General features: G+C 41.4%; 1 protein-coding gene across 1 annotated transcript in view; it reads left to right on the top strand.

Annotated features, from left to right (window-relative positions):
* The window catches only part of LOC136638900 (collagen alpha-1(XXIII) chain-like), a 237,015-nt gene extending 220,297 nt beyond the window's left edge, over window positions 1-16,718 (top strand). Inside the window, exons 3-6 of the mRNA XM_066612928.1 lie at window positions 12,760-12,804; window positions 15,247-15,304; window positions 15,397-15,468; window positions 16,637-16,718. Coding sequence (XP_066469025.1) covers window positions 12,760-12,804; window positions 15,247-15,304; window positions 15,397-15,468; window positions 16,637-16,718 — 257 coding nt within the window. The remainder of the gene's footprint in view (window positions 1-12,759; window positions 12,805-15,246; window positions 15,305-15,396; window positions 15,469-16,636) is intronic.
* The last annotated feature ends 1,703 nt before the right edge of the window (window positions 16,719-18,421 follow it).

Below are 18,421 nucleotides of genomic sequence, written 5' to 3'. Positions count from 1 at the left end.
TGAAAAGATTTCACAACACTGTGCATTGTCTGTATTGTCTTCAGTATTAAAGCTTAATTGAATTACTTAACTCAGTTGAATATGTGACAAAATGGTGTTTATTTTGTTGGAGGAAATTTCTCAGTGGCACCTTTTTCAGTTTTGGAGCAACTGCTGAGCATGCCCAGTATGTAGGATGGTAGGGTTCTTACTTGACCTGTAGTAGTGGGAGGTTACAGTAGTGGTGGAAGCTACAGCAATATATTACTTTTGCTTCTTCTGGGAATGCTTGAAAAAGAGAGAACAAAGCTACTGTGCCTGTTCTCCTGGTGAGAAACAATTGGGAAGCATATTATTTTCTATGGCAGTATCTTTAAAAGTAGGCTTCCTATGAATGCAGGTGCAAGGGATTGTCAACAGAATACAGGTATCTTGTTGTCTTGTGTGCTCCTGAGGCATCTAGTGGGCCACTCTGAGATACAGGAAGCTGAACTAGATGGGCCTTTGTCCTGATCCAGCAGGGTTCTTCTTATGTTCCATGTTCTAAATTCCTTTACAAAAAGAGGATGAACAGCACTTTTCTGAAGAGCATAGGGACCACTGGCATCACTAGGGGGGTGCGGGGGCTGCGGGGGCTGCGGGCTGCACTGGGTGACGCACCGGGGGGTGACGCGCCCTGGGGGAGGATGCGCTAACTTCGCGGCATTAGGAGCTACCACAGCATGCCATACACCATTGCATGCAGAATGGCCAGCAGAGTGCAGTGCAAAAAACAGAATTGAGATCACTCCATTTGTTCAAAAGTTATGGCCAAGAAATGAGAAGGAAAAATGCATGGAGCCCTATGGAAAGTGAAAGTGAGCCATATCGCGCATTTACTTGTGAGTAGGTGTACTTTGGGCTCACAGGCTGCAATCCTACCCACACCTTCCTGAGAGTAAGCCCCATTGACCACTATGGGACTTACTTCAGAGTAGATTCCCTTGGTGTAACAGGACTGGCTCCCCCTTATTTAATTATTTTATTTTAATTTAATTATTTATAATTATTTATTTATATTGCTTGATGATGCCACTTCTGGCCATGACATCACTTCCAATGGGTCCTGGACAGATTGTCATTCTAAAAAGTGGGTCCCGGTGCTAAAAGTTTGAGAACTGCTGCAATAAGTTGTTAATAAGTTGACACGGGGTGTGTGTGTGTGTGAGAGAGAGAGAGAGAGAGAGAGACTCTACAAGTTTTCAAAATCACTAAAATCAGAATTCGGAGGAATAATACCATCATGTTATATATCAGTCAATGCGTAATTTCATGCAGAATGCATTGAAACAATCCACAATGAAATATCTGTGTTCTAACAAAAGGTACAGCCAAAAAACTGGTGGGGGCAGGGGGATGGTACATCACCATGACCACCTGGGGCGTTGCCCCACCCACTACATGGGGTGACGCGCAGGCCTCCCACACCAGGTGACGCAAATCCTAGTGACGCCACTGATAGGGACAGAGCAAGGGGCAGCTCCCTGTGAAGTATCAACACATAAAGCTGCAAGCTCATTGTTGTTATCATAGGGTCACAGCCTACAAGATGTTTGGTCTGGGATTTTTTGGGTGCTTGCTAATTCAAACTGTACCAAAGAGTTTAAGAGTAGGTGAGATATTGCTGTATAATGTTCAGTATTCCTAGAAGTGTGGTCTCATTGCAGTTGTCCAACTATTATCTTGTCTGTGCCAGTATTGACCAGGTGTTTCTTAAGGGCCTTGAGTATTTCCAAAACTTCCAAAATTGCTCTTGTCTTCAGCTGGTATCTTTCTTCTCAGCACTTCTTAATCTTTTCATGTTTTTCCATTTTCCATCCTTGAAACGTTTTAGGCAATTTGTATCATTTCAGAGTTTGTTAAGTTTCAAGTCAAGGTGAAACTTCCATTTCGGTTTTATTTCATTTATTGTCTTCTTTGGTTTGTCAATATCGTATCTGAGTTCTTTGGTTACAACTGCAGCAGTGCTGTATAGTAACTGATGAGTTTGCCCAACAATGGCAGTTAGTTTTGTTGTGATCATATTATTGGTAATATTTATAATTTCTTTCAACCTTTTTCTTGGCACAAGCTTCCCATTTGGAAGATGTTTCCACATGTCAACATATTCTACTGTTTCTGCAATGTATCTTCTTAAAATGAGCCTTTGCGCAATCACCAGTTAGGCCAGCCATTTTCAACCACTGTGCCGTGGCACACTGGTGTGCCGCGAACGGTCTGCAGGTATGCCGTGGGAGTTTGGGGGAGGGTCAGTTATTAGTAGGGCCAATGGGGATGTGAGCCCCCAGCAACAGCACGATGTGCCTTGTCAATGGTCAAAAAACTGATGGTGTGCTTTCACCATTTTAGTACCTTGTCAGTGTGCCATGAGACAGAAAAGGTTGAAAATCACTGAGTTAGGCATTAATATCTTGCTTGGTTACTGTTCTTTTCATTTCCATTCCACATGATGCAATTTCAACTAGTTTGACTCCTCTTCTTTGCAATCCTTCAGGTTCAACATCTGAGAATACTTTGTTTCATATAATAAATTGGTATGGATCCTTTCATTTTCAGTTGAAAATGATTTAAGAAGAAGTGTTCTCAAAATAGTCTACATAGCAGAAGAGAAGCATCAATCATTAAGGTTTGTGTTCAGATCAATGATGTTTGTGGAAAAGGCACCCTTTTCCAGTCCACCAATTCACAATATTTTACTTGATATAAGCCTTGAGCAAAACTTAGAGAAGCTAAAATTGACAGAGTTGAAATTGTCACTGTTGAAGGAGGCTGAGATGTACCTTTCAAAAATTGCTGAGAGTGTTTGATTTTGATCTGCATCTTGCAGTTAAGTCTAAGCACTGCATGGCTTCTCAGTGTGACTTCCATAACATACAAATAGTACTGATCTACCATGCAGGTCTGTTGTGAGGATGGACAAAATAAAGCAACCATCCCTCCCTCCTTTTGCGGAGAAACACTAGAACCTGTTCTGCTGCTTAAGCTGGATGCTTCTGTAACATGTGCAGGGAGGACTGAAGAGCAGGGAGGACTGAAGAGATTCCATGCATTACTTGAAAACTTACTCTGGGTGTTGTACTGCCTTCAGAACTGCAGCACTGTGTCTCAGTGCTGGGTCATGGCTGCCTTGCATGTCAGTGTGTGCATGAGAAAAATCAGTATCAAAAATAGCTTCATATTGATCCTGTCAGCTTCCGAACTGACAGTGCTGACAGGGCCTGGGCTCCTTGTAACAAAGGGGGAAAAGCAGGGTATAAATGTTTTAAAATAAAGTAATTAACTGTGGTGTTGTACACAGTAATAAACTATAATTTTTAACAGTAGAAGTTATGTATTCATTGGATTCAGAACTAGCCAGATGTTGACTGAGCAATTAAAGCGAGTCTGGCTCTTGTCTTGTCTCTCAGAGAAGCCCAGTTGTGTAATTGATATGTTTTGACCAGCTGGCAAAGGACCATAAGTCAAGTGGTTCCTAATGTGCTTCCTCTCTTGATTGCTTGTTAATGCCACTGAAGGATTCATTTTTGACAACTTCCTTACTTAATCCTTTGGTCCCTTTTGAGAGAATACTTCTGGAGGTGTTTAACTTCATGTTATTACGTGGTGTCATCTTACTACTTCATGTTTAGTACAAAACCAAATTCCCACATTTCAGATGAAATAGGATGTTTGCATCTTGAAGTCACAGGCCAGTGGCATATTTCCATCTGAAAATTTCTTGCTTAGTATTTAGCTTGGATTTTTTTTTTGTAAAGTCAAATGACTGTGTTTTAGACTTATTTTAAAATTGGAGAGAAAGGGGTGAGGAGGCTGCGGAAAAGGGAGATAGGATCAGGCACACACCTCACTGCCAGATCCACCCTTCCTGCAGCTTCCCCACCCTGTCACGGTCACTTCCTGTCCAGTTTTACCCCTCTCCACCTCATTTCACCCCTCCCACACCATTTTACTTGCCTTGGTGGGCCTCTGCAGGTCTGGCGATGCGCACCGGAAGGCCCAGGCTTCCTGCCAGTGTCCTGGCACTTTAAGTAAAGCACTTTACTTTACAGAAAGCACTTTACTGCTGCTTTTCAGTAGCTGCCCCCAGCAGAACGCATATTCTGCTGGTGGCTGAAGCTGATAGGATTAGACTGTTAGGTTAGAGCCAGGTTCCCTTAAAGTAGTTCTTGACTTTAACTATGAGGTTTCAGCTCTGAAAGGAGCCTCATTTCCAGAGGGTGCAAAATCAAATACTTATAAAAATATCACATAGACAAAACATTTTAAAAGTAGTTAATTCAACGACTTTGCAACAGGCAACGAGGGCAAATTCAGAATAGGGGAAAGCTTGAAAATCTTCCAAAAGTTTCAGAGGTTTGAAAATCTACGTCCCATTATGAACCAGTATTACGTCCTTCCAAGTTTGAAACCGGTTTTAGTGGTGTTTTCCCCCTGCCAGCATCCGGCCTCCCTGCCAGGAGGAAGTGTATCTTTCCAATAAGGTCAGGAGCCCAGGGAAGGGTTATTGGTGGAGCCTAGAGAACTCTTACTGGCCTCTGCCTTGGAACGGAACATCGTATCTTGGGTTCATGGGATCTATAGTTTTCTGTACTTTCCAATTCAGATGAATTGAATTGAGTAGAATAGATCACTACAAATCTAATGAACCCTGGCAGAAATTATACTCAGAGACATAATTTTCAGTTTAACAGAAACTGGCAAGGCTTCTTCTAACATCAGCAAGCTCTCCCTGTTTCCCATCCCTTCACCATCCCCATGCTCATCCCTTCATAAGAGAAAATGTGGGGAGGGATGATTGACTGAGAGAACTAAGAAAAATCTCCGCCATACTGAGTTTTTTTTTCAAACATCCTTAGAATCACTCAAAATCCAAGAGTGTTTCACAGATCGTGCAAAAGGCCTTGGGGGAAATATCAAATCATTCCTGTCATACAGAGAGGAATTTTGCAATCAGTGCTCCTGGTTACTCGCTGTCTTTTGAAAATTTAATAAGTACTGTATTTGCAAATAGATTATCTTGAGACTCTTCGATGGAATTAGGTATATATCTGACACTCAATGTGTGTCTAAATTAGAGAAAATAATGCTGTTATAATATTCTTGTATAACAATATACTACCAAGATGGGAAAATTGGAAGACCCAGTCTATACAAATATTACATTTATTTTATTTTAGATAGTTTTTGAAGAGCTGTCTGATTTTTTTTTTTTTTTAAATAACTGAAGCCCCCAGCATGGACCTGTAACCTAAAATGGAATATGACAACAAATCCCTCTTAGGGATCCTCTTTCTAATTCCTGTTGCTGTTTTTATGTTATAGCTATTTTGTATTTTAATCTGCTCTTGTATCATTTTTTTTTAAACCAAATTTTATTTTGAATGGTTTATTCTAGTTTTTATTCAGATGTTTTTATCTTTTGTATGTTTTACTTTAAGGTTGTGCATCACTGTGAGTTCCAGAAATGTAGTATATAAATCTTTTAAATAATAAATAAATAAATTACAAATAGCTTCATGGTTTACTTTTAGTAGCCATACAGTCGAACCCTAATTTAGGGTACCGCCAGTGCAGCAACATTTCACGAGTAAGGAACACTGGTGGGAAGACCTGCGCCATCCCACTGGTGCTGTAATTTAACTTCAGACAATGAAGCATTGAATTCAATTCAGTGGATGTAGTCAAGTGCATACTGTGAGAGGTGAAGGCCACAGGGTTTTTAAACATTTGAAGTGCCAAAATCAGACGGTTGGTCCATCTCACTCAGGAGTTTTTTTTTACAATAGTTGGAAGAGGCTCTCCAAGGTTGCAGATAGGAAACCCTCCCTGAAGATGCCTCAGGGATGGATCCTTGGCCCTGCAAAGTTTATATTCCACCACTTAGCTTCGGCTCCTCCCCAAATACTGTTAAAGTAATTCTGTCCACTGTGTTAGATGTTTTTTTTTTCCTAGATTGTCTTAATCAATTGTAGTGTCCCCCATGCTTAAATTAATCAACGTGTCTGATTGTGTGTGTCTGATTCCTAAGTATGTCCATAGTTTAAACCTAACAGTTCAAACTCAGCCCTGAAAACGCTGCCTGTCCTTTGGGATTTGTCTTTACAGTAACTGTATATAAAGACTGTCAGAGGCATCTGCGATAGTCACTAGACTAGATGAATAGTGAATGATCTTTAACCGCTTTTTCCATGTGAATGCTATAAATTCTCAAGTCGTACAGATTCCAACAAGACTAGTGCCCTGTTGTACAAAAACTTGCATTCCTCTTCATATAATATTGTTCAATTTCTGTATATAGAGAAAAAAATGTGTTTACCTTCATGTTGTTTGTTCCTTCATTTAAAACCATTTCAACTGTTTACAGCTCTCCAAAGGGGCTTGAAAAAAGTACTTCCTCAGTCATAATGTTTAAATACACACAACCCATCCATGCCAGCAGTAGCAGTTTACTCCAAATGAGGAAATACTACTTAACTTGGTACCTGTTTTCTGCTTCTCATGCTGCCCTGTGTGTGGGTGGTAGGGGATAGTCTGTTTTTCATCTATTTTAAAATGGAGAAGATGGGTGTTCCAGTACTGGAGAGGGGAGCATGCAGCTTAGAACTACATTTTGAAGAACAGAGAATGTTCATGAAATGCTCAGGCGGTAGCATTTACTGGCAGATGTGTTGTGTTATTTTGTTTGTGTTGATGTTAAAAGGTTGAGTATTTTTAGTGGTGGATTGACACAGGGGTGTGTGTATTTAAGACAATTATAAAATGCCAAGGAGGCAGTTATGTTGCTTGTCATCCATGCTCTCCCAGAGACTAGCCAATAATGCTTGCATAACTCTTTTGAAGCTGAACCCCAGACTGCAAAAGAAGCACTGTCTTGGGACTAGGGCATATGCACACCAACATAATGTTGCTGACTTTCTGCTTGGAAATATGATTTCCCTCCAACTGAAGTGCTCCTTTAGGAAATGATTTTGGATAGCACCTATAACAACTGTGTAATAGGAAAGAAGTATTTAAACAATGTCTTCCTATTTAAGGGGAAATGATTTAGAAGCTGGTATTACTTCCTCTACTCCTATGTCTATTAAGAAAAGAATCCAGGGCTCAACTCTTATCTAAATGTTTTGCTAGAACAACAAAAAGGAAAATAAGGAGTTGATTTCAGTTTGCTTTTAAAGATAAACGCTCAGAAGTATGTTTTTAATTACTGTCTTCAAAATGTCTTATTTTTCCAGTCTGGTTCAGTCTGATTTAGATTTCTGTCCCATTACTATCAGTTTAGTAACAACAAAGATACCCTCCTACAGCGCTTTGAACTGTCCCGCATCATACTAGGAGTCTTTTATGATAAGAGTTTTTCCGAAAGCAGTAGGAATATGAAGCAGAATAATATTAAACATCTTGGCACATTCCAGCTACATAATCCTATATTGTAACAATATTGAGTGTATTAGCAAACTTTGTAATAAGAGAAGACCAGAACATAAACTATAACATGATATGGAAACATTGAGGAATAGTGGATATGAACCATGAAATAACTACTCTCTGTTAACAACATAAAACATTTGTTGAACAGTGACAATCATCCCAGTTTATTAGCCAGTGTTTGAAGCTTCTTTATTGTCACAGTCGAATGACTGGTAAACAGGGCATTAAAATAAGCATTGTGTTAGCACTCATCAAAAGCTGGAAAATGTTGTAAAAATTAAAAACAATACTTATTCCTTCAATTTAGTAAATGATATCCAGGTGAGCTGCTTTCCTGTGAAAACTGGAATGGGACTCTCAGTTATTTTCACTATCACGATCAGGTGCTATTGTGTCATTTTGACTGACTTTTTCATTCCACACATAATGAGTTGTCACAGTTGGAGACAAGTTGGAGATGACCTCTTTATAGACATAAAAGGTTTTAACGGCATCATATTTGAAAGATATTCTTGATCATTCTGTGCCAGTGGTAAAACCACAGCATGTAAAATATCCCAGAACCCTCCATTTCTCCACGTTTCCTTTCATAGTGCAGTCATCATCCTGGCTGTCAACTCTTGCACCCTCCAATCTCTCACAGGCAGCTGCAAACCAAGTTTCAGATCAGTTCTCAAGACGTTATCTGTTTTTTTTGCCAGCTGACTCCTCCACAGTCCTCCACAGGGATATGCCAGTGGCCTTTCACAGTCTTTCAGTCTTCCTTCCAAGCAGCTGATCCTACTTAGTTTTTTTTCAGGCAAGGCTACAGCTCAGCTTCCAGATCACCTCCTGGCTCTGATATCTGACTAATATGTTGATATGAATTCTGATATCTTACTATCCATGCTGGTACTCAGACTTCAAGGAAAATATCACTGTGCAGTTTGTGTTGATGACAGGTATCAACCTGGCTAGATTTTGTCCTTGGAATGCAAAATGTTGTCCTGAATGTGTGCATCAGCTTTCATTCCAATATCTTCAATGGCAGATATCTTAATATCTTACCTGACCCCATGTAAGATGTCAGAATACACTGATTTGGGCTTGGGATGTAGTGGTTAGTAACCCCTGCTAACTGGTTAAGAGGCACTTTTTCAAGTGGGTGCTCCTCTTTTATTTAGCAGGGGGAGAGTAACTGGCCCTCCTCACCCCAGCAGTGTCTTTTCTAGTGGCTGTCTGCTTGTGTTGCATCTTTTTAGATTGTGAGCCCTTTTGGGAGAGGGAGCCATTAGATATTTGATTTTCTCTGTAAACCGCTTTGTGAACTTTTGTTGAAAAGCGGTATATAAATACTGTTGTTGTTGTTGAGTGGAACAAATTTCATTTCCGTGTTTAGCTGAGTTATTAGTGTTTTAGGAAGACTTGCAAAAGGAATACTGAATTGGCCAGTAATGGAACCAAACCTGTCAGTTTCTACTACTAATGCATTTGAAGAATGCTGAATTTCCCTTTATCCCTTGCTTGGTTCTCTTCCTGCCCCCATTCCAGTCATATGTATGTAATATGTATGTGATCACCATTGTAAACCTCCAGAATAAACAGTCAAAATCTTCTTCCCAAGACTTGCTCTATGATCTTTGGCCCCAGCCAGCCCACCTACCTCATTCCCCAAGCCCTATTTTTTGGCTTCAAACAGGCATCCAGTGTTGTATGTACAGGTCCCAAAGGAGGAGCCTGACCCAACCGGCAACTTTCAATTTATGCTAGATGTCTTTCATATGGATTCATTTATGGGGATGGAATCTTTTTCTCCTTCAGTAAAGTGTGTTGTAACTTGGATTAGGGGAATGGGATGTGATTTGTTTCCCTCAAATTTGGTATTGCATGTCTGTCCAAAAGTAAGCTCTTTTGAATCATAAGACTGTGTGTGAATCCTTCTCTATTTTTCATCTCTCCCCACTGGGACCCGCCTTTTATTTAGTCAGATTCAGAGGCTCAACACAAATGTAGCAGAAACTACATTCTGCACTAAATCGGCTAGAGACAATAAAGCTGTTCAGTAATTCCACATACAGTCAGTAAAATTCACCAGTCACATTATTTGGAAAACTTTGTCCCAATTGTATGAGCAGCTGTGCTGTTTCAGTGTTGTACAGGATCAAGTGTGTGCATTGTGATGCTGGTGGTCTGACCTGATCCCAGCTTAAGTGCTGGTACAGCAGCCATCACTGGGTATTGCAGTGCAAGTTGACACTACCAAAAAAAGAAATTAATCTGCAGCCCATATGTATAATGTTTTGCATAGGTCAGTCTGTAGCATGGTTAAGGTTTAGAAGAGGGAGGAGGAAGAAGACTATTACGAGTACGCTGACCTCTGTGCTATGCAGCCTCTTTGGTAGCTTTATACTGGTGCATGTTAAGGACACTTTGCCATCCATGGAATCCTGTGGAATTTTTCAAGAGTGCGTTAAGCAGAATGTTCTCTTTTGGTACTCATGAGACTTTTGCAGCAAGGACAAAGCATTTGCACTTGAAGTGAAGTGAAAGCACCAGATCTTAGCTAATACTTTTTTTTGTAGAAATAGAAAGGAACCGTTTTTTGACAATTCAGCATCCCAGCAAGATCACAACTTCTAAACAAAAGTTTTATTCTAATAGGTTTATTGCAAAATATGAGTTAAATGACTAAGGGCCCAATCCTATCCAACTTCCCAATGCTGGTGCAGCTGTGACAAGTGGGCAAGCACTGCATCCTGTGGTAGGGGGGCAATCTTCTGGGTTACCCAGCCTCCTTCTGGGTAAGGGGATGTTTGTTCTGGGTAAGGGGATGTTTGTTCCCTTTCTTTGGGGCTGCATAGCTGCAGCACCGGCACTGGAATGTTGGGCCCAATCCTATCCAATTTTCCAGGGCCAGTGCACCTGTGCCAGTGGGGCGTGAACTGCATCCTGTGGTGGGGAGAAAGTCACAGAGGCCTTCTCAAGTTATGGGAACATTTGTTCCCTTGCCTTGGGGCTGTATTGCGGCTGCACCGGTGCTGGAAAGTTGGATAGGATTGGGCCCTTAGGGCACAATCCTAACCAACTTTCTAGTACCAAGGTAAGGGCAATGCAACTCCGAGATAAGGGAACAAAAGATGAGGGCAAGTTTTGGGCCAATAAGCATTGAATTTTCTATGATCCTTGGATAAGTTGGGGGTTAAACTTAAGGGAGTGTCTGATTATAATTTTATCTGATTTTGCCCAAGGCCATATCCTGAAAAATAACCTACAAGTAATTATTACCTAAGAACTGTACAATCTCTATTAAAAATTTAGTAAAAGATCCTAAGATACATTTTTATTCCTTAACTTTTAAATTCTGGTCTTCACATCCTTTTGGTAAACACTTTCAGAGTAAGTGCACTGTAAACAACATAACAATAGAACCATTAATTAAATCCTTCTTTAAGGTGCCTGGTTTGTTAAGCCAAAGGCTGTACATATAACACATAACTGGGAGTGTGCAATTCAATTTACAGCAGACAGATAAGCAACAAAGCAAGTGAGCAAGTGCAGCTGTGCATAGTTGCAACCCTATTTACTCAGAAGTAGACCCATTGCTTTCCATGGTTGTTATTCTTACATAACGATGCACTGAATTGTAGTGTGGGACTTTGTTTCAAATGGAAATGAGGATGACATCCTGGTGTTTAAAAAAACAGACCTCTGTCAAGCATTTGCAAAATGGAACGAGGCTGCAGCAGGCTCTGCTAAAGACAAGGAGACTTGCTTGATTTCAATGGAAGCCTTGAGCCCTGACTTGCTTTTTACCAGGGTGGGGGTAAAACTTTAGGGGGGGCGGTGTAATTCTTTGAAAGAGACTTACCGGGAATTGTTCTGAGGCAGCAGCAAAAAGAAAAAAGGGGGGCATTTTAACTTCTCCAAACTGGAAGGGAGCTGAAGGGGCTTCCTGGAGTTGTAGGCTTTGTGTAGAGAACAGTGCTGCACTTCCATGGCAGCAGCCCTCATATAAGCCCACTATTTGCATAAGTGCCTTCACTTCTCTTCCCGTTTGGAGAAGAAGCTAAAATGGCTGCCTCTGAATGCCATAATTACTGGTAAGTAAAATTACTGCTTTTTTTCTCCACCCCCTTCTCAGCCCAGTCCCACCCCACGCTTCTCCAGACAGCTTGTAAGCTTCCCAGAAGCTCCCAGCTCATTCACTGTATTGACCCGTGTATAAGTCGACCCAGGTTTTCAGGCAAATTTTGACTTATACATGAGTATGTGCAGTAATTTTTGTGTTGGCAAGAAGCGATGGATAAGGGTAACTTGTGTGTTTTTCAAACTGTCAACACATTATTTAGATCTATCATTTTGGGCATCTTATTGAAGAGTCCAAATGTTATGTGAATATAATTCCATGCATTTTGAATTGGACTACAGTTTCACATGCATTCTGATGTCGTTATGTTTTGTTAATTAAATGTTGTCAGAGCCTGATTCTGACAGGTCTGTCCAGACCTTGCATTACTAATTCTCTCAATTTCAAAGGCCATTTGGAGGGGAGGCTTTCATCTGTTGGTTATTTGAGGACGGAAACCGTGCAAACAGTTTGAGTTTTTTCACAAAAAGCTTACATTTTAGTTACCTTCTAGTTCTTTAGGATTACTGTAGAAAGAAAGAAAATGAAAAACCAATGAAATTCCCATGAATGAGAAGAGTGACTGGTTATAACATTATTTTCAGATTTGTTTCTTTGGGTAGCATTTTAGAGGAAGCGTCACCCCTCCTCTTATGCAAGGGCTACAGTCCAGAATCAGTGCTTAAAGTTAAAATCACATACAGTCTGACCGCAGTCCAGGGTCCAGCATCCACTGCTTTGATTTTGGCACATTTTTTGTTTTATCTTTAAAGGAATTTAAATTTAGATCCTGGTATCCATGGATTCTGTATTCATAGGGGGTTCCAGAACAGAACCTGTGGCTACTGAGGTCTGACTGTACAATGTATCATATTAAAAAACCCTGACACTGGAAAAATAGGTACTGTCTCTTTAAAAATTACAAGAATAGGAGCTTCATTCTCTAATCTCAGGCTTACTTTTAGGCATGTATCAAGTGGAATTGCCTTCACTATTTAAACCGTTGGTTTTTTCCTGAGGATTTTTTTTTGGTGTTTTTTGGCCAAGCACATATAGTCAAATCTACGCTACTCCATAGTGCCTAAGATGAGGGGCAACTGTGCTTGTATGGGAGATTGCTTGAGAGCTTTGTACAAGCTGGTCCAAGGCTTCTGAGAGATAAGATGAGTGGGATAAGATTGATCAGTCAATCTGTTTTTTCTTTGCAGGTCCACCAGGAAGGCGAGGAAAACCTGGTAGGCGAGGAGAACCAGGTAAGCCTTCATTTCTTGTGTAGGTTGTAATATTTAAACTTGAAATGAAAGTTGTCTATCTAAAGACAGTGCCACTCCATAAATTTGCAAGTGTATTACTGGGCATGTAACTTAAACACAGTACTCACTGATATATTTATAAACTGATTCTAAATTATTTGTTACTGTGCAGGAATTGATTTAATATATCCTTGTGTGTTTTAGTAAAAAAAATTTCCATCTGAATTTCTATATATTTGTATGTAAATATATGGCCATTGAATGGATAAAATTTCTTTTTTTCCTGTATTTGACAATCAATTAACTTACTCTTCAAAAGCTCCAAGTATGGAGCTTTTCTAGAATTGCTGAGGTGATGCATTTCTAACGGCTACAATTATTCCATGGCCAATTGCATGTGAGGCACATCTGTGAGTAGTCTCCAGAATTTGCAACCAGTTGCAAATTGGTTCATTGCAATCCAGAGTTTTCTTCATGGCAAAGGCCATGCTAGTGTCTCTTCTGGCCATGCCATTCATCCTTTGGTAGACTTCCTCTAGCAACCTCACAGTTCATTTCTGCTGAATGGTGGCCAGCCAAGCTTGCCCTTATGTCTTCCCAAACTTGTACATTCTGGGGACTGCAACATGACCAAGGCCTTTTCAGTGGGAAATTGGGGGGGGGGGGGGCAAGACATGGGCAAAGGGAGGAAAGTGACGTGGAAATGCACTTTCTGCATGTTTAAGATTTAAAAAAAATAGTCTTCCCAAGTAAATTGATTGTGGGCCACCCTAGACCAGGGGTGTCCAAACCTTTTGGTAGGAGGGCCACTTTGTCTCTCTGACGCTGTGTTGGGGGCCAGGGAAAAAAGCATTAATTTAATTTTCAAAATCAAATAAATTTACCTAAATGAATATATTAGAGATGGAACTTATATGAATGAATGAAGGTCTTGCAATAGCTCACGGCCTATAAAAGGCCTTGCACAAAGCAAAGTCAGCCTTTTTTTTGCTGCTGCGCTGCATCACAATTGTGAAACAGCAAGCAGTGGAGGGAGCCCTCATCCCACAGATCAGACAAGAGGTTGAACAGTCGCCTTCACGCTGAGAGGTGTTGCGTTGGGCCGGACTGGGCTCCAGCATGTCTCTGGAGGGCCAGAGGCTCATTGTAGACTGGGGGCTCCCTAAGGGCCAGATTGGGAGTCCTCGGGGGCCGCAAGTGGCCCCAGGGCCGGGGTTTGGGCACCGCTGCCCTAGATGAAAAGCCCAAGCTGGAAACAGGGAAGGGAGCTGCTAGTTTGACATGCAAGATGAGTGGCACTGGTAAATCCGTACAATTTCTGCCAAACAGAGATGTTGTCTGCAAATATTGCAGCAGTGACAAGCTAGATTAATCAATCTAGCTCCAATAAAGGCTCCAATAAAGAGATTAAATGGGTTTCTGGGAATAGGCAGGGCTTTATTTTCAACAGTTCACTGCCAGCTTACTTGTTAATAAACATTCTGACATCAATCTTCACCTGTGTTTTTACTAAGAACGGATAATTCCAAATGTACACAAAGCAAGTACACATCAATGTATTTTCACAATTTTGATTTCTGTGTCCCAGAACTATTCCAGTGGCTGAACAAAGGACCAGATATCATGTAGGAAATAAGTGGAAGGCCTAAACATTAAACATACGTTTCACATGTTTTGATTCTTTGCCTTAACCACAGAATCATTTTTTTGCAGCAGTAGAAAGCTACCCTGGGATCAGGTTACAAACACCACCAGCAGAAGAGAAATGATAAAGGGCCCAATCCTATCCAATTTTCCAGTGCTGGAGCATCTGTGCCAGTGGGGCGTGCACTGCATCCTGTGGTGGAGAGGCAGTCACAGAGGCCTCCCTAAGATATGGGAACATTTGTTCCCTTACCTTGTGGCTGCTTTGCAGTTGCACTGGTGCTGGAAAATTGGATAGGATTGGGCCCTAAAATGACTTGGTTGTGTCTATTTAGATTTTTCTTTAATTTAATTCCTTTCTATAATTAGAGAGGAAAATTAAGAAGTGATTATAGTTGTTTTTGGCATATAAGCATATACCCTATTTTTTTTAACAGATGGTTATACTCATGCATTCTTCTGAAATAGAAGGAAAGTATATATAAAAATATACACATGGAGAGAGGCACTCACAGTGCAAGACTTGAAACACAGCAAACATTGCGGGGCCTGTAATGTTGCTCTAGAGAATGCTTGTCTTTATCTGTAATACAGCCTAACCAAAGAGCAGATTGCCCTTTGGTATATTGGTTTTGGCCTGGCTGCTGCATGTTTGTTATCCTAGATAGCTTGAATATATATTTGTGTATTTGTTTCAGAACCTTGCCACACAGAAACCAGGCCCCTGCTCCTTTTGCCGCAGCTGATAGATGGAAGTAAAAAATTATTTGCTTTGTGTGATAGCATCCTTCCCTGCAGGCTCTTATGTGGTTACAACTTCACAGCTTCCAGACAAATGCTGTTCTGGAGCCAGAAGGTTCGACAGTGGTTTGGCTTGCTTGAGGAAGCCTTGCTCTGGCAACTATTGAAATGATAATGTTAAAAACCTTTCAAAAAATATCTTTATAGCAAGGCCTTCATGACTTGCTCTGTAGAGATGTTGCTAAAATCAGACCGTTTTGACAGCTTTGAGATCAGAAGGTAGAGAATACAGTACATACATTTGCTTTACTACCTTGATTCTGTGATTCTTCACAAATTTTAGGTATCCTACCTAGTGTATCATACCTCATTTTGCCGATTAACTGGCCTGGACTGTCTGCTTTCATTAAAACACTGCTTTCATTAAAACACACGCACTCACATGTGCACACATTTCTTGATGCCCTGAAAGTTGAGGGAGAAGCAGGGGAGGAAGAGAAGGCAGGGACAGCCCAACCCTATGCTGCATTAGGCTGTTGCACACAGCCACTTATGACAGTAGAATTGCACCATCCTTTGATATCCAAGCAGAAGTAAACCACAGAGTTCAGTGGGCCTTAGGCTCAGATAAGTGTGTATAGGCTACAATCTTGTGCATGCTTACCTGGGAGTAGCTCCCATTGAAATGAGTGGAACTTACTTCTGAGTAGACATGCCTAGGTTTGGGCTAAGCATGCCTAGGTCTTAGTTTTTTTAGCCTTTGAAGATTCAGCTGCATATTTTTATTGTAAATTGCTTTGTAAATTGCTCATTTTATGGCAAAAGCTGAGGTAGAAATGTTGTACTAACTTACAACATTAATATGTTGTTACATGTGCAAGAAAGGCCAAACGGACCATTGCTTTGCTTGAAGCAGCATTAAGGGGGAGCAATGTGCAAGGAAAATGCAATGGGGATGCTCACACCCTCCCCTGGTCTTGCTGGTTTATTTGCATAACTAGCAAATGATTTGCATAATTTGCAAAATAGGCTGCCCAGATTTGATGAAATGCAGTATGGTAGCCTTTACATATATCATATCTCTATCCTTCTACAAATCATAAATCCAGTATATTAGGCCATTCTTCAATTCATTTACCTAGTAACAGTTTAAAATAATTCCAGAAATGTGATGCTGTTGGATAGGGTTACCAGATTCAAAGTGGGACAGAGTGCCATAACTTTAACCATGGTAGAGAAGAGGGAATTTTGGCAGCTGCAGCTCAGCATAGAAGGGTTTAAAAAGCGGCACCCACCAAAATTTTCTCTTCTCTACGTGGTTAAAGGTATAGGCACTCTGTCCCACTTTGTATCTGGTAACACTACAGTTGAATCAAGAGAAAATGTAGACTATGCAAGTGACAAAAATATTTTTGCTGTTTTTGGTGGTTTTATTTCCACTTTGTAGATGTGTCTTGAGTTGCAAACCAGCCCAGAAGACAAGTAGTAGAGCAGATTTAATAAAGAACAGGCTAACCTATTTGGAATGAAACAATTATCACCTATCAAATGATAAATATTTCATTCTCTAGGAATGTCTCCTTCTCCACCCCCACCTCTTCTGCTTTGGCTGTCAGGGTCAAGCTAGATGAGGTTTGTAACACATGAAACAGTTGGATAAAAGAAATTCTTGTCCTCTGGTCTTAGCCCAGCTGCTTGCTGAGATAGTAAAGAGGTGATTGCCTTGCTACAGCTGCTACCTTCTGAAAGTGATTTGACCTTCCAAGATGTTGCATTCTCTTGCTATTTACGAGTATTCATGTCTGGAGCAGTGATAGGAAGTAATAATATCAACCAATAATAACTTGGTATTTATATACCGCCTTTCTGGTCATCGGATTACTCCTCTGACTTTATTCAAGGCGGTTTACATAGGCAGGCATTTCTAAATCCCTCAAGGGGATTTTTACAATCATAGAGGTTCTCTCTTTCAAGAACCAACAACATTTCAGAATGGATCTCCCTGGTTTGGTCTCACTTCTGGCCTCCAGTTCTCCCACGCAGGCTGACAAGCAGCTCCATTTCTCACATGGAGGCAACCGAGGCGCTTCTTGCTCACACCAAGAGCAGGTGGAATCACTCAGCTGGGCTTGTCAGCTGCTTCAAGGTCTTGTCATTCTCAGCCGTTCAGGGAGCTGCCGGTGTCCTTAAACTGGCGACCTTCTGATGTTATCTTCAGGCTAACGGAGGCTCTACCCTCAAGACCAGACCACAGACAAGTAGTGCTGTGAACTTCCAATATAGGTTCAGGCTGTTAAGGTAGGGCCAGCTCAGCTCAGAGACTGACTAACAGCAGCTATTTGAAATGGTGAGTTGGGGAGGGGGGAGTGGCAAGATGAGGTGTGCCCTGTACCAGGTGTGTGGCCACTGTCCCACTTAGGACAGCAGCTTGGGTGGGCAGGGAGACGGGTGGAAAGAGCCCCCTACCTTTGGTTTCAGCACCATCCTCTTACTTCTGCCCACTCCTGTCTGAAATAAAAGGTATGAGCAAAGCATGCTGGGAGATAGTGCCAGAGCTGCAGGTAAGGGGCTGGCTTCCCTCCCCCTCTCCTTGTGCATCTGGCTGCTTTCCTAAGCAGCAGCAGCAAGAAGTATTTTGTTTTTTTCTGAAGCTGAAGATAAGAGGACTGACTGTGGCTTGCCTTGCCTCTCATCTCCTTGCCCATTTGGCTGCTTTCCTAAGCAGTTGGGTAGACAAGGAGAAGGGCAAGGTTGTGGCGGTGGGGGTTTGTATGCACATTGGGGCGTGAACTTTATTAATTATTTTTATATGTGGGGGGGCACATCCTGACAGTGGTGACGGATCTGTCCCAAATTAGGCAGCAGATCTCCTTGGGCCATGCTTGTGTTGGGAGATGGGTAAACCATTAAGTGCCCAATCCTATCCAACTTTCCAGCACTGGTGTAGCCGCAATGCAGTCCCGAGGTAAGGAAACAAATGTTCCCTTACCTTGAGGAGGCCTCTGTGATTGCCTCCCCACCACAGGATGCAGCACATGCCCCATTGGCACAGCAGCACTGGCACTGGAAAATTGGATAGGATTTGGCCCTAAGAGACCAACCAATGTGTGTTCTGGCTATGTTTAGCTAGCATCAATGTGTGGATAGAGATGGTGTGACTATGGAGCTTATACAGTAGCTGCATGTGTGGCACTGGACTGGGCTGCAAGGAAGGAGAGGGACCAAAGGCAAA

Source organism: Tiliqua scincoides, chromosome 2 (genome assembly GCF_035046505.1).
Source record: "Tiliqua scincoides isolate rTilSci1 chromosome 2, rTilSci1.hap2, whole genome shotgun sequence".
NCBI classification, from domain to species: Eukaryota; Metazoa; Chordata; class Lepidosauria; order Squamata; family Scincidae; genus Tiliqua; species Tiliqua scincoides.
Note: the sequence above shows the minus strand (reverse complement) of the source record. Positions and strands in the feature narration are given on the sequence as shown.